We start from the raw sequence: 25,935 nt of genomic DNA, 5'->3' as shown, positions 1-25,935 counted from the left end.
TCTATCTTTTAATAACAAACTCTTGGCTCACAATGGAAAGGAAGCCAGCAAATGTTCTGCTACAGTAAAGGCAGACTTGGACACTCACTAGCTAGGGACTCTCTTCTTTTTGAGTTATTATTACATTTTCCATCAAAAATTTCTGAATTCTAGCACTGTGCTAACTGTTTACAGGCTGAATGATTGGCAGGATGTTCTATCCTCACTGCTGTTCTCTTCTCTCATGATACTCCTTCTCCTCGGTTGTTCACTTCACTGTCATCCACACTAATGGATGCTTGTGCTAGCTAGCTGAAATAAAATTTGAAACATGTCATCTTGACAAAATATCTGTCTCTTTCCCTTAGTGTGGTAAGTTTTGACCTGAGCCTTAAACCATTAGAAATCACATGAAGGCCAATTGTGACATTTTGTGTATGGCTCAGGGATGCTTGTGAAATCAGAGTGTAATATTTAATCACATAGGGATTTCTGAAGAACTTGGTTTCATATTACAATGGGTGTGTCATGAAGGTTTGGCAATTAAAATCAATCACAGTGTACCCAGTCTAATTCAGCCGTTGAAGATATTAGTTTTTGTCATACAGTTACTCTCTCTCTTATGCCTGCTGTCTTTTATTCATAAACTCATCTCCACACACTCTCACACACACACAAACGCATAAACACACTCGTGCGTGCACACACACACACACACACACACACACACACACACACACACACACACACACATACTTAAGTAGTCATGCACTGAACACACAGGCATTGTCCCTGAATTCCCACAAAGAGTGTATCTGTTTCAGTGTTTTATGCCTTAATGTGTCAATGAAAGGGGAAAAGTTGGCCTTAGGCTATAACCCTTTACCACTTAGGCTAACAAAGACCTGGATTATGAGTTCCTGTGTTCACTGTAGGCACATAAGAAACTTGTACAATGATTAACATGGCCCCCAGCAGCACCATGATTATGTCTTTGAATTTTTTCCATCTTGGCATCTTTTTCCTTCTCCATGGTGTTGGCTTTCCAGGCCCATCTAAGTTCCAAGAAGGTCCTCTTCCATACTGATATTAGACAAGGTCCCCACAACTGCACTCTAAGATAAAACTGCAAAAATGGTCTCAGATCAACATTAAAAGTCAGCTTCCTTCACATTGATATCCATGTCTCTGAAGCCTGAAGCTGGTGGGTAGTGGGAAAAGGGGGATGGGTATAGTTGACAGTGTTACACTGGTTTCCACCATGACAAATGAAGTCAGATTACATATACAATGGCCCGTTAGTGAGCTCAAAGGAAGGTAGGCCACTGAAAGTTGGACATCTCACTGTGGCAGCTCTGTACAAGCACCAGGAGGGCTGACAGCTGACACCAGGCTTAACAAAAGAGCAGGGGTTAAGAAGGAAGTCAGCCTATCTAAAGGTAAAAGACATAAAAGAGAGTGGATTTTAGAAATGCCTATAATGGCTGAGTATGCCAAGAAAATGTGACAAGTCAATCTTCTGGTGCAAGTCTTGTGATAATGTATTAAAGCTAAGCCACAGCTGCCAGTTCAAGGTGACAAACTGCAATGACAAACAGTGATGATTTCCTGGATTTAGGCTGAGATTTCTGTCTGGCTGAGTTGTTTTTTTTTTTAGCAGATGGAAAACCTTTGTCTGAAAACCTTTGTCTGAAAACCTGTGTCTGAAACCTCTAAAGACCTGACTAAGCTAAGAAAATGTGACAAGTCAATATGTTAGGAGTCTTCCAGTGTGCTAACAAAATATGTGAAAGCTGCCAGATGTAACTGACAAGCATAATATTCTGTGAAGATCACATTACTTGTCAATTTAACATTTCATTTTCACTCTCATTCACTGCTGTTTCTTTGCAAGTGCTCTTGATGTTAAAGAAGCAGAAATGTTTGCATGCTGAGCTTCTTTAAACTTTGCTTTCCATTTTGACCTTTTCTCATGTTATTTGGTGAGAAATTGATTTCACTGTTTCTCAGGGAAAGGACAGGTATAGGTGTAGCACTGGGATGGAAGCAGGATTGGAAGGCAAACAAGCTTTTTATTACAGGGCACAAACAAGAATAAAACAGAAATTCTCGGCATGCGTCTCATTGTACACACAGGGAATCTTAAATAGAGGAAGTCACTCAGCTTGCTTGCCAGTTGTTCTCTCTCGCTTGCCAGTTGTTCTCTTTTTTTAAAAAAAAGTAGGCTACACATAACAAGGTGCAGGTGTGCCCAATTTAAACCTTTGAATTGCTGTGACAGACTCTCTATCCAGATGACACTCAACCACACCCTTGCTGCTCCATAACCCACTGCTGGACATTGGCCATAGAGCCAGTCGGCCCCAGCCAGCCTCCATTCCCTTGAGATAAGAGAGCATATAGATGACCACCAACTGCACTCCTGGCTGCTGCACCACCTCAGATTTTAAGGATGTCAATTTGAGGATGCACCTGCATATGATTAAAGCCCAGACACTGTACCTCCACCCGTCCAATGGCACACTTCTCCTGGTCTACCCGGCTCACCTCACTGACTTTAGGAAAGCCTTCAGGTATTGCACTTGTAGGTACTGTACATGCTGTGTGGACAGAGCATTCTGGCCATGAGATGCTGGAACTTGGCCAGGGCCTGAATGCAAGAATGATCCACTGGTGTGAACCAAACAGGTTGGAGAAAGCTCACAGGATGTTAGACTTAAGTGAATCTACCAGAGATTCTTCGGAACACCTAGTGCTGAACAAAAGCATTACTGATCAAGCAGCTTGTCAACACAAAGCATTGGGTAGGCATGGAATTTAGATGTTTACTTTGCTGTAGTCAACACAAAAGTACAAAAGTAAACAGACTCAACAGAGTTAGGAACAGGCACCATGAGACTGCTCCAATCACTGTTTGGACCTTTCAATCACTTCCATTACAAGCATGGTCCTGAATTTGTCCTGAGTCACATTCTTTTCATGTTCAGGAAACAATAGGGATGGTTGTACACCAGTGAAGGAGTTTCAGTGTGGTGTTCTATGAGATCAGTGCAACAGGGTGAAAACACGTCCACGAGCTGAGCTCACATCTCAGTAATCTCAACTTTTTGAGATGGAGTATGATGGTTGCCACTGGGAGAGATTTGCAGTCTGAACACCTTCCTATCAGGCACCACAGTTGCCCAGTCTACCGGAACTGCCTCCCTCCAGGATTTTAGGAGATTGAGGTGGTATATTTGGAGAGTATCATCCCTGTCCCTTCACCTAATCTTATCATTGACCTCCCTCATCTGTCTTGTGACCTGCCATTTGGGTCTGAAGCAAATTCTCCTGTGTTAAATGTCCCAGTATGTGGAGTCTTGCTCTCAGGTCGAGAACATACAGAATTACATTTTTACTATTAGGAGGGCCGCTTCCCTTTATACTGCTATAAAAACAAATTTATCTAATGCAATATACAATATTTATCTAAGAAAAGTCCAACTTATGGGAACAAAATGTAAGGCAAAATCTTCAGTTATTAGACAGAATGCAAATGTAGACCATTAATAAAATACATTTTGACCATCAGTAATCGTGACATGCAAGTGCTGTCTCATGTACATCTCACATATCTACAGAAAGTTCCTTTTGAGACCACGCTTACTCGGTTCAATCCAGGGCAGTAGCAGGCTTAGGGGGAACTTAAGAGCGATGGAAGAGGGAGAGTAAAGGGGATAGATGGCCTCCTTCTGGGCCTCCTTCCCATATCCCCATAATCAATCTGCCCATGCCTTGCCATGCTCAGAGATGATAACCTGCTCTCAGCATGAGCTTTGTGCATCAGGAACCTTGTTTGCAGTGTTGCTGGAAGAGCCCTGGTAAAGAGCTACACAGAGAGAAAAAAACAAACTCCCAATTCCTTGGGCTGGGCCCAGTGCACAATATTTGGGGCTGTTTCTTTACATTCTGGAAGAACTGATGTTTTGGTGAAGAATGTTATGAATAATGAATAATAAATAATAAACGAGCTTAGGAAAGGTTTTTTAGCACCCTTATCATCAACCAGTTGCAGTACAAAAGCATGTAGGGCTACAAATTTCACATACTACACCACTGCACACACTAGCATAACATGGCATATGTAACATGGCACATGAGGTCTTGGTTAAATTATCTGTGTCACAGTTTGGGCAAGCAAGAAGGACATGCCCCCCCCCCACCCCCCACCCCACATGCACACACACGCATGCATGCACACACATACACACACACCAAGCTAGTTCACATCCATTCCCCCGCTTCGAATCACTTGATTTTGTATTATCATCACACATTATCATGTTCCTTGAGTCTTTTGTTAATTGTCAGCAACACTATTTCAAGCCTCTCCAAGCCCACAGGTACAACTCTCCAAGCCCACGGGTACACCAGCCTAAGCCTACGTGTACAGCTCTCTAGTGCTTCCCATTGAGTCTTTCAAGTCTCCTCAAACCTGTGAGAGACTGCTCTTCTTTCAGTTTTGCTACTTCTGGGTTCTGAGCTGAATAAAGACACTATCGATCAAACAAAACAAGGTGATTCTCTTCTATATATCATCACAGACAGAAGGGCCCCAAACAGGAAGGCATTCACCAGGGGCTTCTATAGGTCTTCCCATTGGCAGACATCAGTATAGCAGTGGACTGTGCTGACACAGTAAAGCATCACCACCAGTGATGGGAGCATGAACTGGACACGGAGCCCAGAATATGCTGCATATATCCATGAATTCTTTGTATGGGTCCTTTCGATGTGGGACACCAGGAAAACATCTTTCTTACAGACCTCTTTCACATCAACCACTGAGATCTGAAGAGTCAGGTGGTAGAGGCTGTGGTTATGGCAGATTTTTTGGAAAGGATGCCAGATTACTGGAAGCTCATCTAAATACTCCAAAAATTCAGCAGCAGGTGGAAGTGATACTTGTGGTGCTAAAGGCACAGATGGATAAGACAGCTCAAAAATTCTATTTTTCCCATGAGAAATGAGAAGCATGTGTTTCGGCTGTAACCCTACATAAGGAATTTTTGATCTTCAAATGCTTTTATTGTCTGGGCTCATTGTACCTAAGTGAATCGATTATTAGGTATTTTCCTGCAAGACCTCTCAGATCTACGTAGCTAAGGAGTGAAGCAGATTTTAGTTATTATGGCCCTAAGCTTTCTTAGTGACCTGAGATTTCTTGATGAGCTAGGAACAGTAGTTCAGATGAACTATTAATTAAGATGTAATTAATGTATTTTATTTTATTCTTTCATTATTTTATCACAATTTATTCTATTTAATTATTCTAATAATTTTCTACTAATTTTATTTCTACTAAATATTACTGTAAAGCACTTTGTACTTGATACTGACCATGTGCTTTTTCTTATGAGTAGAGGCATCTTAAGATGCATATCAGGAGATATAATATCATGAGGATCATTAATATACCATTTTGTAATATTGTCTTGGGAAATTCTTAGGAAAGAAAAAAATCTTGCAGTTGTAGGGTAAAGTGATTTGATTTAGTCATCTGTGTATTTAAAACTAATTTAGACATGTCAGTGCAACTGTGGAGCTTAAATATAACTGTATATGCATTTCATTAGTTCCAAATGGTGATGTTCTTCCCAACATATGTGTTACAGTCTGACCATTTTTAATGTTGAGCAGTAAATATTAAATTTTATTGGGGCGCAGTTCGCTATTTTGCACATTTCATTTGACATAAATATGGTGCAGGGATAAAATGGTTGGCATCACAGATTCATTGTCCAAATGAGATCAGCAAAACACGGCAGAACTCATATTAACTTTTTAATTATAAGAGGTCTATCAAGATTTTCTTTGCTCCTCATCTCCTCCCTTCGGCAGCCACTCTGCGGTCAGTCATGTGGGGTGTAGCCTACCTCGAATATCTGTCCTATTCGGTAGGCGGGGTTGATAACAAGCAGTTCTGTCTTCTTGACGGAACAGAGCAAGAACTAAAACAGTTTAACATTATGCTGTCGTTATTTACAGCGGTCAGGCTTATCTCCACTGAACGCTTCCGACGCCTAGAGATACGGAATGCGTTAATCTGTCAAACCTAATTTTCCTATGAAGTCGACTGGAAGTGTGACCAACTTTCAGAGGAACAATTTACCTGTCTGTGAGCGACAAGGGATTAATTTAGTCTCACCGGATCATACGTTTTCTCTAATCTCGGAGGAGGTACACGTTTACATAATTTTATTTAGTTACACACAGGGAACAAGCAACAACTTTTACTAAACGGTAGAGAGCAATAGTTCAATAAGTTTTCCTCTAGGCTATTTTAAGAAAGACATTGAGATTTACGTTATTATAACAATCAGCAACTATTTAAAGAAAAAAAAATGACAACAGCCAAAGTCTTAAGTTATTTCTTTGCGTGCTTAGTGGGACACTTTATCTTTGCCTGCGCTCAAATCAAAGATTCCAGTCAGCGAATGGAGTCTCACACCGTCAAGCCCGGTCCCGGCAAGAACATCTTTACGACATATAACATATCCGTAGCCCGACGGTCAAGAGTCCTCCCGCCAATGTGTACAGGGCCCACAGAAATCAGAGATACCTTTAAGTACATCAACACAGTAGTTTCGTGCTTCGTGTTTGTGATCGGAATTATTGGAAATTCAACCCTGCTCCGGATCATTTACAAAAACAAGTGCATGCGGAACGGGCCTAACATCCTCATTGCAAGTCTCGCGCTGGGAGACCTGTTGCATATTGTAATAGATATTCCTATCAGTACGTACAAGGTAAGTAACATCACTTAATATGAAGTATAAAAGCTGTTTATTTTGCATATATACTTCTAAAAATATAATATCAATTAAATTAAATTGATTGATTAATTAATTACATTGATTCATTATAAAATATAAATAAAAAATATACCTACCTTCTCCTTATTCACCTGTGCATATCAAATATTTTGCCCCTGTTAAAAACTTCAACAGCTTAAGGGCATTTCAGAAGCTTTCTACTCATTTCAGAGCAACAATGCACATGTTTTCAATTTGTGTTTCACAAAATGGAATGTTCTTTCTGAGACCTTAGTCTAGGCACAGTACTGCATATGTAGTCAGATCGATTTGTATGTTAGTTTACATCATCTTAAAATTACTTTTACAAATCAGAATTGTTTTATCTTCAGGTTCATGCAGCACTAATTGTCTCTTTCAGCTTCTGGCTGAAGATTGGCCCTTTGGGGCTGGACTGTGTAAACTGGTACCTTTCATTCAGAAGACATCAGTTGGTATCACAGTGTTGAGCTTATGCGCATTAAGCATAGACAGGTATAGCATATTCAACTTACTATTCAATGTTTATTTCTGCTGTGAGCAATTTATATTGTTTATAATGCAAAAACATTGGATATCTCAGTCTTGCTATATAACACTGAGCCTGTATTTTAGGATTCATGGATTGTAATCACTGATTGCTTGTTGGCTAAACAGTTGGTTAGGAATATACCAAATATGTCCGTGTCTAGCATTAGCTGGCAATCCCTCTCCATCTGAAACCTTCAGACAATGAAAACTAAGAGGAGATGCTCATGCCTGCCAGTGCTCCCATCTCCTTTCCCAAGGTACCGGGCTGTGGCATCTTGGAGCCGGATCAAAGGGATCGGTGTGTCCAAGTGTACGGCCATTGAGATCAGCCTCATCTGGGTGCTGTCCATTGTACTGGCAGTGCCTGAGGCCATTGCTTTTGACATGATCACCATGGACTATAAAGGCGACCACCTGAGGATCTGTCTGCTGCACCCCATGCAAAAGAGCCCTTTCATGCAGGTGAATGAATGCGCAATGAACGTCCCGTGAGGCTTCATGTCACCTGTATTAACATTGCAGAAGACACAGCGTATGGACATTGGGAATTTAGATGTTGATCAGGGGTTTGATGTTGATCAGAGGTCAGATGTTGACCAGTGGGTTGAATGAGATGTCAGGGGGTTACTTTAAATATTAGCAGGGAAATATGTGAGTCCATTTTGCACACTTGAGTGAAAATGGTTCATGGCTGGGCCATAATCCCAGCAGTTCTCTCAGTGGTTATATAAGGTCAAATTCAAGTGGATGGTCATATTAGAATTACCTGCTTAAATGTACTTGCTTGTCAGTTGCCTCCACGAATCAATAACTCTTTAAATTATGCTGTTAATGTGTTTCACCATAATGTAATTATGTTGTCAATGTAATAATGTAATAATACCCCCGTAATGTGTTGTGTTTGTATTTCATCAGTTTTATAAGTCAGCAAAGTACTGGTGGCTGTTCTGCTTTTACTTTTGCATGCCACTGGCCTGCACCACCATTTTCTACTCCCTCATGACGTGCGAAATGCTGAGAAAAAACAATGGGGTGAAGATTGCTCTGAGTGACCACTTGAAACAGGTCAGCATGCCCAGCCTTGAAGCAGCATAAGTCAATAAAGCAGAAATTGTGTCAGTGCTGAGTTTTAGGGAACAATATATCCAAAGTCGGGGAAGTGCTTCTTGCCTGCATCCAATTAAAATGGAGCAATGTGTTTTCCACGCTCTCTGTTAGGCAACTGCAAACAGAATGTGCACATGATCATATCATGGTTTAGGCAACTGTCAACTGAAACTTGATTCGAATCAAGTTAATATACTACCAGACATGAGCAAAAGACAAGTATATGTTGTATATCTGGTCTCCAACTTGAGTTTGGTCAGAGCCCCCTCACACTATGAGCCCACGGGGCATGTGCTGTTTTCTTCCACAGCGGCGTGAGGTGGCTAAGACTGTATTCTGCCTGGTGCTAGTGTTTGCCCTGTGCTGGCTGCCTCTGCACCTGAGCCGCATCCTCAAGCTGAAGATTTATAATGAGGAAGACCCCAACCGCTGTGAGCTCCTGAGGTGAGATGTGCTGGTATGGTTTGTTTTCTGTCAGAACACCATCAGCTCAGGGAGCTTTTGAAGTTCATTAATTTGAAGGGTTTCAGAAAGAGAGTGTAGTATGCATGTGCACATCTGAGAAAGAGTGAAAGAGAGAGAGAGAGCCCTATAGGGAGAGGGGGAGAGAGAGAAAAGGAGACCTACGTGGAAGCAGAGAGACCACCCTACACACTGCAAAGGAGTATGTGTGAGGTGAATATAAACACGTGTATACTTTGCTGTGTTGTTTACCACCAGCTTCTTCCTGGTCCTTGACTATATTGGCATCAATATGGCATCAGCGAACTCGTGCATCAACCCAATAGCTTTATATATGGTCAGCAAGCGCTTCAAGAGCTGCTTCCAGGTAAGAAGATGGGTGGAATATCACAAGTTATATTTGTCTTAAATATAGTAAGTGGTCCAAGTCACAAGACCCACTTCTGGGTCCTAACTGAATTATCATCATAAATAAAACCATGACTGGCATCTGATTCAAGCAAAATCCATTTAGCATCAATGTGAATTCAGCCTTTTATATAAAACTAAAGCTTCATTTAAATTCAGTCAGCTCTGTTCAGTTTGTCTCAACAAAGTGAGCTATGCACATTGCACTATGGTATTGTACCCTCCGAAGTCTGATCTAATTTGTCGATCTTTCTGCTCTCCTGCTCTCCGTCTTCCCTGTCTAGTCTTGCCTGTGCTGCTGGTGCCTGCCCCCCAAAGTGTTGGCTACAGACGAGAAGCAGTCCTGCATGAAGCTGAAGGATCAGAGCAGCAGCCGTCTCACGAACAAGTACACATCCACGTGAGTACTGGCCTGGGAGCAGCTTGGCGCGCTCAGCCTGGGTTCCAATATTCGGGGTTTAAAACATGTAGCTCTTTCAGCGTCAGTCAAGTCAGAGAACATGCAGTGTTGATACAGTGAGTTGTGCACTGACACTAGGGCCAGTGCCTTTCTTTCTGTTGAGCCACAGGAAGAGGCTGGCTAGTCTGCTCCTGACAGGAATATGACAACACATGGAGATGATTGCTCCAAATTGCAGACCAAATCGTTGATCCTTCAGAGTTCCTTCTGGCATTGTCAGCTGAATGAACCTTTTTAACATTGGAGCAAATGTCACAAATTTCATTTCCCTGTCAAATTATATGGACAAATTTGGACTTGTACTTACTTTTGGCTCACTAGGTGAATTCTTTTCCACCTGTTTTTTTTTTTTTTTCCAACTGGGGGAGTGAAAGCCCTTATTGTATTGTGGTGAAAGTCATAACTGAATGCTTTTGTGTGCATTATGCTTTGTAGTCCATATAAAGCTCAAAAACCCAAATGTAATGATTCATTTATGTTAAATGTTTTACATCCTCCCTTAAAAGAACTGGAGAAGTGTCTGCTTTGGGGAGAACTCAACAAAGCCTGGTTTGTTCTGAAGTCACTTATCCAAAGATGATTCAAGAGTATGTTGCAGGGGTTTAAGTCAGTGGCCTTAATCATTTAGCTCCTTTCTAACTACATAAAACTATTTACAGTTACTGAATATCCCAGAAAATGAGAATGGAATTTGCTGAAGGGGCTGGAGTTACCACTATAAAATAAATGGGAAGAGATCAGGATTTCCTAGAGTGTGGATTTCTTGCAAAGCAAACCTCCATTTCAAGTAATATAAACCTTTCACTCATGGCAGTCAATCATGGGAATGTCTGCAGTATGCACACATTTGTATATGGTACCATGTACATTGGTATCATTCTCCAGGGCATAATAAGCCTTACATTCTTTTAGTGCTTATGTGATTTATGTTTTATTATGTTACATTATGTTACAGTACTCTGAATGTGTTGCCAAGTTTTTAACCTTTTTAGAACTTAGCATTATAAGTCACTAACATGTACTATAAGAAACATGTAGAAATTTGTCTTAGTGTGTGTTAAGTGTGCTGGACCCTTTTTTCCATCTGGAAGGTGCCGGTAGACTGGTTATGTCTATCTGTTGCCTTCTATGACTCTGAATTTCAGAATAGGCTGTTTGACTGCATCCTGTTGTTATATTTTATACATTTTCCCACTAATCTTTTCAGAGAAATCTGTATATGTATCTGGTTTGGCTATACATATGTACTTACTGCTATTAAGACATACAATTCCTATGGTATGCTATTTTGTTTATTACATTAGCCAGTTGAACTAAACTGCTTCATTTGTATACATGCATACATTGAGGCTTTAGAAAACACTCTTTGTGTTAGCTTGGTCATATGATTTGTTATGTTTTATGTCATATATTATTTGTATTTCAACTATATTGGAGTATTTCAGTACTTATGTGGTGAAGGTATTGTACATATAACATATCTATGATATATAAACAAGCTGTTTTGTAACTAGAATGTTTTGTATATTTGTTTTGTATATTTTGTTATTTTTTGTAATATGGAACACAATAGGAACAATTCATATTCTGTGCTTTAACTATTTATCTTAGCATGACTGTGGAATAACTTGAGGATGTAATCAATCATCACCTTGACCAATCAGTCTCAGAAAACAATGTTAATCATATATCTTATGTACCTTTTGGAAAGAAATTGAGAACAACAAAAATCAGCAATAATTGGTTTAGAGTTGGCAAATCACCAAGAGCTAGTCCCGAACTCATCTAGCCCATATTACCATATTACTTGCATGGACTGCAGTGTGGGTAATATATTTTGGTGGGTTAGCTATGTGACTCTATAAAGCTGCTTCAGAGAGCATATTGGAGTCGCTTTTGCTTTTGATTTATGAGCTTTGAACTGAAGCTTTCAACCTCCCCCTTGTTTATGGCTAATAAAGATAACTCAAACTGAATAGTGCAGAACTGGGTTATGACCGGAATACACACAGAAGACTTGTCGACTGCAAGCCATGACTGATTTTGCGATTTTATACTGCTGCTGTACTAAAGCAAGCTAATCAACCTTTATCACACTATTGTCTGTATCAGTGCCCCATCTTATGCCAAAGTCACATGATTAACCGGAGGCTATAAGAGACTGTGTGTACACTTCTTTCTCTAATGATTCTCTGCAGTCCCTCCCTTCCTCTAAGTGATCATCATGCACGCTGCATTAATACCATGAAAGGTCCCCTCTGTGTCTGCCGGGGTGTGAGCCTTGCCCCTGCACACCCTCCCTCGAGGGCTGTGAAATCAGCAACAACGGCACCACTGACCGCTGGAGCAGCTTGCTCTCGACCTGACATAACCTGTCAGTCCCTGGCGAATCAGGTCAGCCCAAAACCTTAAGCGACCAATCAGATTAAGTTCTGGGTGCCCTCAGCCATGGAAACAGCAAGTGACAAATGGGGAAGGTTGAGGGTTCATCAAAGTGCTTTTGCAGAATGCTTGCTAGTTATCCCTCTGATTTCTAAAAGATTTGAACAAAATTATTATTCTTGTTGGGTCAAGAAAGCTTGTTTTCACATTTATACTAAGGATCACAGTGTTGTACAATCATAAAGGCTGTTACTGTATATATGTGGTTTATTTCTGTGTTCCATTATGAAACGGCATTGTGTCCTAATGCTCTTTAAAAAAAAAATTTTAATTTAAAAACGTTCTCTTTAGGATTCTTTTTTTCTCAAATGCCACTCAGAAATGTCAAAAATGCAAACTGCATGAAGCCTTTCAGCTTCAAAGCAGTTTCTTGGATGAAAATCCTCTGTTGTATCCTCTGTTTAAGCCTCTCGGCAAAGAACACCCCACAAAAATAGTCGGTACAGATATTTGGGAGAGCATCCAAATTTCATGGGTTTGGATAGCTGTTATCTGCGACCTCCAAATTTCCCACAGTTCTCCTCCATTTAAGACAAATCCGCTTCATGTGTTACCACAAAGCGTTCTCCACCACCCCACCAGCTCAAGCTGTTGAACACTGTGGCCTAGGCCTAAATATTATTCTGTACTCTGTGATTTTCAAACTGCTTGTGTCACTGACTGATGATGTACCACAGCTGATTATGCAGCAACTGACTCCAAAGGACCGAACATGTAACGTCATTACCAGATGCCCCTCAGAGGCCTGTGCCTGTCAACACAAATTCCTCTTATGTAGTTGTAATGCTGTTTGACAAGCCTTTCTATAATTCTTCATAGCCTTATACAATCAGCACATGGCCACCATAATGTGATGTACCAAAAAAAAAAAGAATCAGTGCTGGAATGTGTTATACATTCTCCTCACATAGGTTATCTCACCCATCTAATGCAATTTAGACAGTCAGCAAGAGCAAGTTAACTAAGTTATATCTGCCTCAACGTTTACTAACATTTAGACAGGAAAGTAAAAATAGGCATGCACATACTTTGGACGTAGCAGTTCAAATACATTGGACGGGATATGTTGAAATAATCGGAAAATCAGACCTGGGAAGCCAGAAGAGAGCCAAGGGAAGGTATGAAGGGTTTGTATGCATACCCTATCTCCACTTGCTAATTGGAGGGTGGAGAGACAAGAGATGGCATTCCACTTCCAGGCGTCACCTTTTTGTCAAATAGATAAACATGTGGATAGGCTGCGGATGCTCAGTCATCTTATAATTCTGTTTCAAAATCAGCGACTAAAATGTTTAAAGCACAGCCCGAAAGAATAGATCAGTTTATTATTGCTATTTATTTCAGGGCAGTGCTCCTTGTACTTTCATTCAAATTCAGTTCACATTGCATTAAAAAATAATAATTTCTACTGACTGTGAAGGGCTTGGGGAGAAGGGAAGTGCTTTGATATCAATTTCATTTCAGTTCATTAAAGTACCTTTAATGCCTACTGTGGTTGAAAAAGGGAAAAAGCATCTATTCCCTTGCTCCCTGAGGATGGAAAAAATGAGAATTTCTGCAGGAAAAACTGGCTTATATCAAGTGTCTTAAAAGACAATGCCTTCAGGACATTGAAGCATCATGGCTTATTTGCTTAGGCTTTTTTTTGGTTAATGAACTGAATATTTTGTGGAACCCAAATAAACATTAGAAGGTGCTGAGGTGGCATTCCTAAGCCTAACAATTACACTGAATAAAAACAGCAGTTACCTACTTCTTTAGTAAATGCAATGTTCATCTTATGCGCAAAACTAATTGCAAAGTTAGATTAGTACGCACCGCCCTTTATTTGACCAGGGGTGAAGGCAGGTAAACTCTTTAACAATCATCAATAACAAGATCATGCACATAAGCACAAATGACAGTGGGCTGTGAACAGCTGTCTGCTCTGAATTATATATAAATTGGCCATGAGAATTGTGGTCTAGTAATGAAATGTAAATGATAAAAATGGGCCAGTTCTTTTTTGAGCACCCTCATACATAAAATTGAACAAATGCATTTTTTGGCCTAAATAATATGAGTTCTCCACTAAAACGGCTCTTTTGATCTCCTACCCTCCTTTCTGCCAGAAAAAAAACAGCATGTGATGACAGATTCGGCCAGATTCAACTCATTATTTGGAGACTGATTTAAGAAAAAGAAAACCAATAAGTCTTGACTAGCTTGTTTATTTATTGGCTTTATTTATGTATCTCACCATATGCTTCAAACGTGACCTGCGGTCACTGATTTACCCTCCCCTACCACCAAGGACCATGGTAAAACAAGAATAAAATAAAGATTATAAACATCACAAATGCACTTTGAATGGCTTTAATTAACTTGAAGCAAACAAAATGAGGGGTTTTTTTTTATATTGTTGCAATTCAGATAGTGCTCAAGGCTCAGAAGAACATGACTGTCCGATCCAAAGCATATAGAACATCTGGTGGTGAGGAAGATTGGCACCCATTTTTATTTTGGCAAAGAAAGGGGTAGGAGGGCTGCTGAATGTAGCTGTTAGGTGAGGCCAGGAGAGAGGTAGAGTTCACACCCTCCAGGAGAGAGGTAGAGTACACAGCCTCCAGGAGAGAGGGAGAGAGTTTGCACCCCCCTGGAAAGAGGGAGAGAGTTTACACCCCCCTGGAGAGAGGGAGAGCGTTCACACGGTCCAGGAGAGAGGAACAACGTTTGTACCCTGCATATCAGGCCCCACAGGCCGCTGGGCTGGGCTTCACTGAGAGGAACACATGGAAGGCCAGGGGCAACAACCGCTGGGAGAGGTTGGCTCAGAATGCAAGGAAGCGTTACAGTGAGACACTCTTCCATCACACCGCACTTCATGCCTCACATCTGCAGTGTTAGCTTGGGAGCAGATCTAACAGTGACCCCTACTGGGCAATGAACAGGTTGCCCTTGCAGGAGACAGCCTGAAGATCAGGTCCCCTTTCCAATGTTGTCACTGCAGAGTTAACCAAAAGCTGCTTAGCTTTCCTACACAGAAGATGGGAAATTAAACAGTGCCATATATTGTATGTGCATATAGCAACTGTCTGATGTGTGTGTGACTCTCTTTGACATATATAATCCAACTAAAGCTCTGAAACAGCCATTGGGTGTCAGCAGAGAGGCGATTAGCAAGCACGTTCTCTGGTGCCCCCGGGCATGTTACCAAACTATTTGAATATGCTCTTTGCACGCCTCTGCCTGTTAACAAGCTGTGCAGTTATCTCTGTTTCCCTGCGGTGAGGGCTGTGTGCATGGTTGCCATCGGTGCTGTGGTTCTGTCCTGACTGTTTCAGTGGCAGTCTAAAAGTAGAAGTAGGTGTGGCCTCCACGACAGTGCCCGCCCAGCCACTCACCCAGCCTGGAGAGGAACAGAAGGAGGAACTCACCTTACAACACAAACAACCAATACTCGTCCCAACAGAACACCACCAACCGGGGGGATGGGAGACAAGATCTGTGGCCACAAGCTTTAAGGTATGTAAGCACCTTGCACCTTAAGGTAACCAGGCACGAAGACAGGAACAAAAACGTCTTGCTGGAATGTGAATGCGCAGCTACACAATGGTGTCTCATGACAGGGCCAGGCGGAGAAGACCAGGCAGAGGAGAAAGTGAAAGTAGCACGAAATTGGCGGTTGACAGGAAACATGTTGGGTTGTCAGTTTCCAGTGAGTTCCTCGTTTCCATGGCTGAACGGCTGTGGTCCTCTTTGTGTTATGACAGGAGTGATCAGAGCAAAGTGCAAACAAACCCATGATTAAAGTGTCAGGCATGCTGTTAAGAGCCTTTCAATATGCAAAAGATTGAGGCTTACAGGTTTGATGGCTTATAATGGTAGGCTTCCCCTATCATGTTTATTCATTTGGGATGATTACTTATAATCATGTTTAATTGTTAGTGAGTGACATGGTATTGTATTCCTAGCAGTGTAGAAATTAGCACATTACAAGTGCGTCTATAGCTGTTTGTTAATGATCTTGGGATTTATACCATAATTTGCCTGCAGATTATTTGAATTCTTACAAGCTCTAGAGGTAAAGAGGCATTTACATTAGATGAGATCGTAAACCCATACCACAGAAAAAAAAAAACTTTGTTGGCATAACAATTCTCTCTTAATGGAAAGCAACTGAGAGTAACCACACAGTTCTTGTATGGCCAGATCACGTGGGGTGTAATGGAAACTGACAGAGAGAGCATGAACGACTGTGGCAGTATGTGCCCACACCTGAGTGTACACAACCTTTAACGGTGTACACGGCGTGCATGTTTGATATGTATATCTGAAGACACCAGGCAATATCAGACACCTAGAAGGGGCACAGAAATTGACTTAGAGCATTGCAACATAGTGAAAACATGCACCCACCCCAACACCATCTTAAAATAAAATAAATAAATAAATAGGCCAAGGTTGATAACAAGGATGTCAGAGACAGCATAAACTAGTGTGCAGATAAGCGGTTTACAGTGCTGTTGGCCTGTCTGTTAGACTTAATCATGAACAGTGCTGGAGGGGAACATGGGTAGTGTTCGGGGGGCATAACAACACACGTGGTGAGAAGCAAAAGTCTGCTTCTTGCAGGGAGTTTGACTGTCTTATGACTTCTCAACAAAATGTCAGTGGCAGCTTCTATAAATTCTGTTTCTGGGATTTGCATAAGGGAGACATCATCCTTTGGAGGGCCAAAGTCTCTGTGGTGCCTTTTAATCATGCGCTGCTTCATAAAGTCTTATATGCTGTGGCCAATGTGTGCTTAAGTTTCCTAAATGCTATTTTCATGTCGTAGGCCAGGAGGGCTAGCTGTGACTACAAATGGCGTCTTTTCCAGTCACGTGATGCGTCTCAACTATGACCGCTATAATGTGCTGGCTGAGTTCTCCTGTGGTGCAGAACAATGGGATGGTTAATTGTTAACATGAGAGCAATGGGTCATGGGAAGGGTTCTGCGGCTGCCTGGACGCGTCTCTGAGCGCCGATGCAGGGCCCAGTGAGCTTCTGCTGCACCTCGACCCTGAAAACCGCCTGCCATGTGTCTGTTCCGTTCCCTTCCCCCAATGACCACTGTCAGGCAGCCCTAGACTGTATGTGTGCATTTGTGTGTGTGTGTGAGTGAAGTGCGTGCGGGTTGGAGGCTCTTTGTGTGAGATAGAACTACAAAGATATGTGACATGAAGGAATGAGACAAAACAGACAAATCAGACCTATGATGTTCGTGTTCATCAGCAAAGTGATTTTTAAGTAGATTTTTAAGACAATATGTGCCAGATGTGCTGCATGGTTTACGTCTGTTGCTTTGAGGTCTTTTTGAATCGATTACCTGATATCAGGCATGTCAGAGTAGTCACAATACATCCCCCAGTATTCTGGTTAGAGCAAACAGAATTGGCTACTCCACACCAACAGTTCAGAGGCATCCTTTTTGAACATACAAAAGAAATATTGCTATTTCAGGTAACTTGGCAGATATTTTTAAGGTGTATTAAGGTACAGCACTTTTTTCTAATGCTATTAATGGAAAATTAGAATGGTTCAAATAAACTGTTACCCTCTAAGCGGAGTAGGGATTTTACACAATGACATGATGTTAGAGCTGAGTTCCTATGCAAGAAAAACCCCTTTCTTTTTTTAAAGTGGTCAAACGGACTCTACAGAGTTAGGTGGCATGTCTAAAATGAGTATTGTGAGTAAAATGAGTATGTGCAGTATTGTGCAGTCCTAAAAAGGAGTCATGGAACGTGAATAAGCTTGGAGCTTTCTTTACTTTTGATTCGCCTTGTTTTTGATATGGCACATAAAAGTTTTTTTTCCATTTTTGTTTTTTCACTCACATTTTCTATTATGCCTTTAGACCGTAAAGAGCTAAAAGCTCTAAATTTGTTCGAAGCACAGGTAATTAGACAAAACTAGAGAAGAAATTAAATGCCCTGCTGAAAGGCTACTGTTTAGGAGACAAACGCAGTGGTTACAACAACAAAATAACTTGCACCAGCAGTTACCACACGAAACTGGCCATCGAGACAGCACTGCTGTTTGTTTCATTTCCTGGCACAGGGAAATCATGTTCTCTCCGTGAGGCACCACAGAGATCACACACCTTTCAAACTCAAGCAAAGGAATACATATTCACAATGCAGTTAACCTTCCACACCAAACACAAGCAGGTGTGCTGTCTGCTGAAGGACAGAAATGTAACCCTAGGGAGTTTAAATGCCTCAAAGCCTAAGGTGCCTCTAGTTGTCCAGGTGTGCCTCGCACTAGTCCAGTTGTCAAGGTGCCGTCACCATGCTTACGTCCTGTAACATGACACCAAAGGAGGGAGTGGTGAGGTAAGGGAGGAGGGGGAATGGGTTTATGGGTGTGTGTGTGTGTGTGTGTGAGAGAGAGAGAGAGAGAGAGAGAGAGAGAGAGAGAGAGAGAGAGAGATTTTCATAGGACAACAGCATTACTGCAGTAGGCAGAAACAGGCTTTTCTGGTATAACCCAAAACATTTACTGATTCACTGGAGTATCCAGACATTTGCAAACATACAAACAGTAAGCAAGAGAGAAAAGTCAGTATGGTGATCTCCTAGGCGGCGGTACAAAAGGCACTGGTCATCAAAAAGCCTTGCTGAAGCGGCTGACTCTACTGCAGGTAATGCTGATGTTTACTTACTGACATTACTCTGCTTTACTCCTGAGAGCTTCTACATTGCCTTTGTTATTTCTGAACTTTGAGGCATGGCCCCAAAATGAACATGTTTGTTTCCTTTGATGACCCTTTGAAAGACAGTGGATATCATAACTTATATTCAAAAGACACTGTATGTAGTTGAGCAGGTTCAACTGAACAGTGTTTACCATATTTAATATGCTGTTAAAATAAAATACATTTGGAATGCTATCTATGCAGCTCCTGTGGTGATACTATAATTTTGTTTTCGCGTTTTATATAATGGATATATAAGAATACACAGACTTATTTTGTTTTGGCATTTTACATACCTGATATAATGGACGTCATTTATTATTACTACTGCTGAGTGAGCCACACAGAAATGTTGACATGTCCATTCACTGCTGTTCTGAACCCATGGACTTGTAGCAAACACAAACTGCCTGAGGCCCTTGTCCACAGGCCCCAAATGAACAACTTACCCTTAAAGCATCAAAGGTTGGTGAGATAAACATCAAAAAAGCAAAGAAAAAAAAGAAAGAAACACATGACACATTCATCTAGTTGTAAATGCAATTCCATTCAAATTACTCCAGTGATGTCTGTCATAAGCTCTGTTCAGCCGCCTGTCATTGGGCCTCCAGTTTGGTTAAGTTTCCTTTGTTAGTGCTGCCAATCAGCCTCTCAGCCTTTCCACCGTCCTGCCTGCAGCTGCTGTTTCAGCCCACTCTTGTCTGCCCTGACGTCAACGACACACTTCCTTCCTGTTTCATGCATGGTGTGTCTACAAAGAGAGATAAGGGAGGGCAGCCTGAGCAGACATGGAGGGAGCGAGAAAACGGTGTTTACAGAGCACAACGGAAGAACAGCCAATATACGTGATATAGCGTGGTGGCGGGTTGGAAAGGGTACGGGAAGCGAATGTGAACAGATATTCTATCGACCTTGGATGGAACGTCCACTAGATGTCTTTGCCTGACGGTTAGAGAGAGTACGTAGAAACCAATGATGGAACAGGACTGTTTGCATTTACCAAAAGAAATGTGCCATCTCTCCTGACTGACTTACATAACAGGGCCTGGCATGAGCGTTGGACGTCGTGCCGAGGCGATCCGTAGCAGCCGTGCTAACCTGCAGTGTTCCTCTTTTTCAGGCACACAGCTCCGCACATGTGACACAGCTGGATACTGCTTCAGACAGCCAGCACTGTAGAGAAGACTCTTGGGTGTTTTTGTGGTGGTTATTTTAGCATGGCTCCTCAGGCAGACAGCACATTCCCAGGCCTTGGAAAGGGCTGCGAGTTGAACTAGGCCTTCTTTGGAACGGTAGCTAACTGGTCTCTTGCATATGAAGGCCCGCTGTGATGACACCATAGAGCTCACACACGTGTTCAGCATGGCCACTGCAGTTCAGCAGACTGAGAACATCTGGGAGGATGCAAGCAAGCATGATGATGACAGTTTGCAGGTAAGCAGTGTTAACAGCATTTTCTTTTAGGTTTTCCAATGTATTTGGGAACTTGAAAAGTAAGTTACTTAAAGTTGGTTTGACAATCATACAAATAAAAGGAGATGGGGTGCAAATGCTGAAAGCCCATCTCTATTAATTATTTGTATGGTGGTTTACTGTAACCTTGATTCACTCAGCCCACTCCTTTTATGGAATAAGCTAATGCTGCTGCCAAGAGGAAAAAGAAAGAAAAAAAAAGTGATTTTCACGCAATGCTATATCGAGAACAGTCTGACACTTCAGCCACGATATTACAGTTACCCACCCCCACCCTTGTGCTATGTGCAGCTGGCAGATCCATCAGCTTTTCCAGCGGTAATTGTGGAGCAAATGCCACACGCCCACCTCCTCAACTACTCAGGGCTGACTTGTGAGCAGTCACTCTCAGGTGGTCACCTAGGAACAAGTCTGGAGCAAGAGAGTGTCGAGGACATGCCACAGCTGACAGGTGAAGCACAATTCTTGCTCACCTTTCCACTGAAGTCCGTGTGTTTCCGGTTTTTGAACCAGCCTCGCTGACAGTGAAGTCCCAGTCTCAGGGGCAGCGTGAATGGGTGGGAACGCCAGAACTAGGTCATGCGCTGACATGTATAATTCGCATTAAGTTTTTAAGCTATGCTCTTTTGGGCAATGTATAGGTTACTAGCGTGTCTGCAGTTGTCTCTAAAATGTCCGTTATTTACACATTCCACTGTAATTAACGTTTTCGCGTTAACTGCATGCTTCATTTGAAGTGTAACATGTAATCACATATACCAGGACATACCAAATGGACCAGCAGTGTGATTATTTTACTGTCAGAGACCACCCCAGGCCACGTTGTCACGTGGACCGCAGTCCAGGAAGCAGCCTACAGCATAATATTGACGTCGTTGCAGGAAGGGAAGTTTGGTTGGAAGTGCAGTGGAGTCAGAGGTGTCAGAATGTAAACATTTAACCTGGTTTAAAGTACAGTTCAGGCTTCCATCCAAACATAGGATCATCTACATATATTATCAGTATCGAGTTCTCGGAAGTAGGTTTTGCTTGTATAAAACACCTTCACGGTAGCTGGCTAACGTTAGCTAAAGGGTATGTTTGTGCATGATTTCTAGCTAGCTAGCTAGCTAGCTAGCGTTAGCTAATTAATTACAATGTAATTATGACAAATGCAAAAAATCAAGTCTTTGCTATGAGGTTAGCCTCAAAAGAAGTTGCAGGTTACAGCTGAAATGATGGATTTTTGTGGAGTTGAGCTAATAGGTGCCGCGTTTTGTTGTATAACTGGCAGAATATGCCAAGAACTATTGGCTTCATAGCTGACATGCTAGCTTGGGTAGCTAGCTAGTGAACGTTTATCTTGAGTTTTCATTAAGCACAGACTGGTAGCTAGTAGCTAAGCTCTTAACGATGTACGTTTTAACGGTTTGACGAAAGCAAAGTTAAACTCGTTTATGGTTACACGATGCACGAAAAGGGCGGAGGGTAGGGACAATATTTTACATATATCTGGGAATCCTACATGTTTTCAAGAGTGGTAACACGTCTCGCTGTATTGGAATGCCCTTGTGGACTCAGTCATGCCAGGTGATTTTTTACGTTATTTCTGTCCAGTTCAAACTAACAGCCGTTGCTCTTTGTTTAACACCCAGTGGAAGGATATCACAGTGGTAATGAAGATACCATGGAAACGGCAGAGGCGGCTGAAGCCTTGCTCAATATAGACTCATCAGGTCCTTTGTCCCAAGATGAAAAACATCTTTGTAAGTGGATGCTTTTCTGTTGGAGATGGTGTTTCCTTAAAGTTCTCCTTCATTCCGAAATGATGCAATTTCTTGTCTTTAAGGACACCTTGCATGACTTGAAGTGCTAATATATATTTAATTGACAGTATTGTACACTGCCCTTATGCTTTTAAACTTTCACTTGTGTTAGTCCTTAAAGTTTTTGTGTTTTTTCCCCTACCACGTAGCCCATATATTGTTTACTTCTCCTCTTGGAGAGGGCACCCCAGTTATGATGGATGGTATTATTGGACACCAACAGTGGGGCCATCTTCCAAAAGAAGTAATACCAGATAACAAACCAAAAGCTAAAAGAGGTGATCTGCAACAATCAACATACAAATATTTTTTGAGACAGGATGAGTGCTGTATTTACATTGGTAGTTATGATTTTAAGGTATAGTGGTGCTTCATGACTTTCAGGTAGAAAACCCAAACGACCAAGAGCACATTCCCCAATGCCTGACATCACTGTTAAAAAGAGCAAGGACAGCAAAGGTAAGATAAAATTAAATGCAATCCTGTGTGAGGATATTTCAGATTTTTTTTCCATCATCAACCACGTAATAGTATTGGTCATTCCTTATGAAGATGTTGTGTTTTAATGACCTGCAGGAAGTACTTTGTACCTTTGGGAGTTCTTGATTGCTTTGCTGCAGGACAGGAATGCCTGTCCCAGGTATATCAAGTGGACCAATCGGGAAAAGGGCATATTCAAGCTTGTGGACTCCAAGGCTGTGTCTCAGTTGTGGGGAAAACACAAAAACAAACCAGACATGAACTATGAAACCATGGGAAGAGCTCTCCGGTAAGTTTTTTATTGTAGTACATTACACATTGCTTGAATGAAAAGTCACTAAATTATGAAATTGCATCTTTAATTGTTAGTTACAATCATCAGTGAGGTTTTTATTTAAAATTGGCCTTTTATGTCCTTTTTAATAGATACTACTATCAGCGTGGTATCCTGAATAAAGTTGAAGGTCAGAGACTGGTGTATCAGTTTGCAACAATGCCAAAGAACATCGTATACATAGATGATAATGATGATGATGATGGCTGTAATGGTAATGACTGCAGCTTTCAAAATGAGGAGGACGACGAAGACCCCTCTAGTGACCGATCTGTTAAAGAGCTGATATCCTTAAACCACATGCCTTCGTCACAGTCAAAACTCTTTGCCTCAACCAAAGCTCCGAGCAGCAAAGGTCGTCGGGCAGTAAACGGTAACCAGCGCAGTGTAGCAGTACATTCCAGCGAGGTGATGGGCACCACCAGGGCCACTCGGCCCTTGGGCCTCATTCAGCAGCAGCACCTCCCCATCGTTTCTGCCGAGATGCTCAGGACTCTCCAGAATGTCCAGTCCATCCAGCCAGGCCAACACGGGTCAGTCTTCCGCACTGCCCAGCTGCTGGAGAGTCTCCGTGAGAAACAGGACACCATGGAGGGCCAACAGGAGCCGCTGGAGGGCCAGGCTGGGGAAGGAGAGACGGATGTCCAGGCCACCCAGATTGTCACACTGCAGTTAGTGCCGTTAGCATCCGACGATCAAGGGATGGATGGGTCAGTAATGACCTCTCCTCAGTTCATCATGCAGACCATTCCTGACTCACAGGAGGTGACCCTTGTTGTGCAGAATGTTGCATTAGATGAATCCCTGCCACAATCTTGCCAAGAAGGACCCACCCACTGTGAGGTGGCTACCTCAGGGTCGACTGGCGGAGACAACACTTCGGTAGTGACGTTTGTTGAGGGAAAGCACCAGCTGGTGTCGCAGCCTTCTGGAACCGTTATCCATTCTGTGGTCACTGCGACTGAATCGAAACAGATCTCGGGTCAAGCAGAGCCCAAAGAACTACCTGACACCATGGTGCTCTGTAGAGGTCTCAATGGCTCCCAACATGTGCACCAGAGTGCAGATGTGGCTATGAAGGGCACCTCTGAAATGAAGATGGAGCCCCTAAGTGTTGTCATCATTAATGACTCTTGGGTTGGTTACACTTCCAGCAATGAGTCTTCAGGCTAAACTCAGGCTAGATCTGGAATTAATCATCCTTTGTCCAACACCGTAAAGCCTTACACCCCACATTCCCTTGGGACTTGCACATGCACTGGAATTTACAGGCACTCCTTTTCCTTTTCTTGCCATTTGTTTGCACCAGTTTGCCTTGCTATGCTATGGCTTCTTTTAGGTAGGCATAGGATTCTTATTCAGCTTTTTTTCTAAACTTGAATCCTCCCTCACATAAGTGCCCTAATGCATCATACTGCAATGTTATGCCTCAGGGTTGTACTCTGACACAATTGATAATGTCAGTAATGTCGCCATGAAATGGAAGGCCAATCTCTCTAGAGTGATTCATCATAGATGGATTATAATATTCCTGTTTAGCCCTTAAAAGCTAACTGCAGCTACTGTATATGATCCACAGGAGAGATAGGAAGGACTTTGAGACCTCAGATGCACAGAAAGGTTGTATGTTAAGACGTGTGTTTTGCTACCAACCTCATTACTAAAACATAACATTTACTGGTCTTTATTATCTTCCTTTATTCTATATTAGTGATACTGAATGTCACGTACGCCATCTTGGTAAACTGCTTAAGGGGACACAATCATATTGTGATTATATCATGATTACAATCACGTTCGCATATTGTTACATACACCCATTAATTACAGAGCTCCTAGTCTTACCTGGACCAAATATATGACATATCTATGCATATTAACAAGGGATGCTGTATTTTTGATGACCAAATAAATTTTGTTACTAGGAAATTTCATGGTTTAAATTTGGTAATGCTCTACTGATTGTGTTGCATTTATCCCTTATGTTTAGGTGTTTTTGTTTGTTTTGTTTTGTTTTTTTATAAATATACCTGACCAAAAGGCACCAAATATTCAGGTCGTACAAAGTTCTGGCAGTCATTTCATGTTACTCTGTCTAGTATGTACTATATAATGTGTTCTTAGAAGCAGCTAACAATAAACTGTAGCTTCTTCTAAGATGGATTATAGGACCTGCTCAGTGACTGTCTTACTGTAACACATATTTAGTTAGAAGCAGGATGCAGTCTGATATGATTTTCATAAATGTGGCCTGTGTTATAATTTGCAAATAAGGTTTTGTCATTTATACTGGAAAAATTCAGAAACAATGGATGTGAGGGACAAATCTATTTTTGCCTTTTTACCCAAAATTTTTGCTGTGCATATTTCAGCATTGTTTACTATAGCCTTTGTCTCAATTTGCATAAAATTATCCTACATGGCTGATCTTCACAACAGTTTCAAATTTTAGGCACAAGATAATTAGCATTCTGTGTAATGTCAGTATAATTTGTTTCATTTAGAAATCTGACTACTTGGAATGTTTAGTTTTCATACTGACTGTGCAATCCATTTTAATTCTACATTTACCTTCTTAAATGAGCTGTATATTTAAAAAATACTCAAGTGAAGTGCATTTGTTGATTACAGTTTTAGACAGCAAGCTATTAAATGAACCTCTGACCGAATAGACATTCCTGTTTCTACATTAATTGTGATACCAAGTCAGGCTGTTTTTATTTTGTGTTACATGCTATAGTTCTGACAATTGAATTGGGGTTTAATGTGACTTCTGTGTTCATGTTGTTGTTTTTTCTGGCTCACATCTCTGCTTCTCATAATACGTTCATTGAAAGAGTATGAACAATGCTTATGAATAACTAAGCCATAATTTTAAAAGCCTTCAATTACTATATCCT

General features: G+C 41.5%; 2 protein-coding genes and 1 long non-coding RNA gene across 6 annotated transcripts; 2 read left to right on the top strand and 1 right to left on the bottom strand.

Annotated features, from left to right (window-relative positions):
- The first annotated feature begins 5,946 nt into the window (after positions 1 to 5,946).
- On the top strand, positions 5,947 to 11,296 carry ednrba (endothelin receptor Ba). The gene is made up of 7 exons (XM_027011827.3): positions 5,947 to 6,767; positions 7,195 to 7,307; positions 7,601 to 7,805; positions 8,259 to 8,408; positions 8,761 to 8,894; positions 9,171 to 9,279; positions 9,605 to 11,296. The coding sequence occupies exons 1-7, from the start codon at positions 6,363 to 6,365 to the stop codon at positions 9,722 to 9,724; spliced, it is 1,236 nt and encodes a 411-aa protein (XP_026867628.1). The 5' UTR covers positions 5,947 to 6,362; the 3' UTR covers positions 9,725 to 11,296.
- A 4,272-nt stretch (positions 11,297 to 15,568) lies between these two features.
- LOC113578508 (ETS-related transcription factor Elf-1-like) lies at positions 15,569 to 25,805 on the top strand. 4 transcript variants are annotated; one of them, XM_027011797.3, is made up of 8 exons: positions 15,569 to 15,726; positions 20,064 to 20,377; positions 20,708 to 20,867; positions 22,051 to 22,161; positions 22,371 to 22,499; positions 22,606 to 22,680; positions 22,798 to 22,990; positions 23,128 to 25,805. In XM_027011797.3, the coding sequence occupies exons 2-8, from the start codon at positions 20,258 to 20,260 to the stop codon at positions 24,206 to 24,208; spliced, it is 1,869 nt and encodes a 622-aa protein (XP_026867598.2). In that variant the 5' UTR covers positions 15,569 to 15,726; positions 20,064 to 20,257; the 3' UTR covers positions 24,209 to 25,805. The 4 variants fall into 4 exon arrangements, with proteins under 4 accessions (XP_026867598.2, XP_081557428.1, XP_026867601.2 ...); XM_081701302.1 differs by lacking the exon at positions 20,708 to 20,867; XM_027011800.3 differs by lacking the exons at positions 15,569 to 15,726; positions 20,064 to 20,377; positions 20,708 to 20,867 and adding an exon at positions 20,896 to 21,434.
- On the bottom strand, positions 17,359 to 20,077 carry LOC145652052 (uncharacterized). The gene is made up of 3 exons (XR_014118244.1): positions 19,979 to 20,077; positions 19,240 to 19,694; positions 17,359 to 18,548 (listed from the first exon to the last, which is right to left on the bottom strand). It is a non-coding gene; the product is annotated as an uncharacterized LOC145652052 (long non-coding RNA).
- Positions 25,806 to 25,935: the final 130 nt, after the last annotated feature.

Source organism: Electrophorus electricus, chromosome 18 (genome assembly GCF_041902795.1).
Source record: "Electrophorus electricus isolate QZ-2024a chromosome 18, ASM4190279v1, whole genome shotgun sequence".
Classification (NCBI taxonomy): Eukaryota; Metazoa; Chordata; class Actinopteri; order Gymnotiformes; family Gymnotidae; genus Electrophorus; species Electrophorus electricus.
Note: the sequence above shows the minus strand (reverse complement) of the source record. Positions and strands in the feature narration are given on the sequence as shown.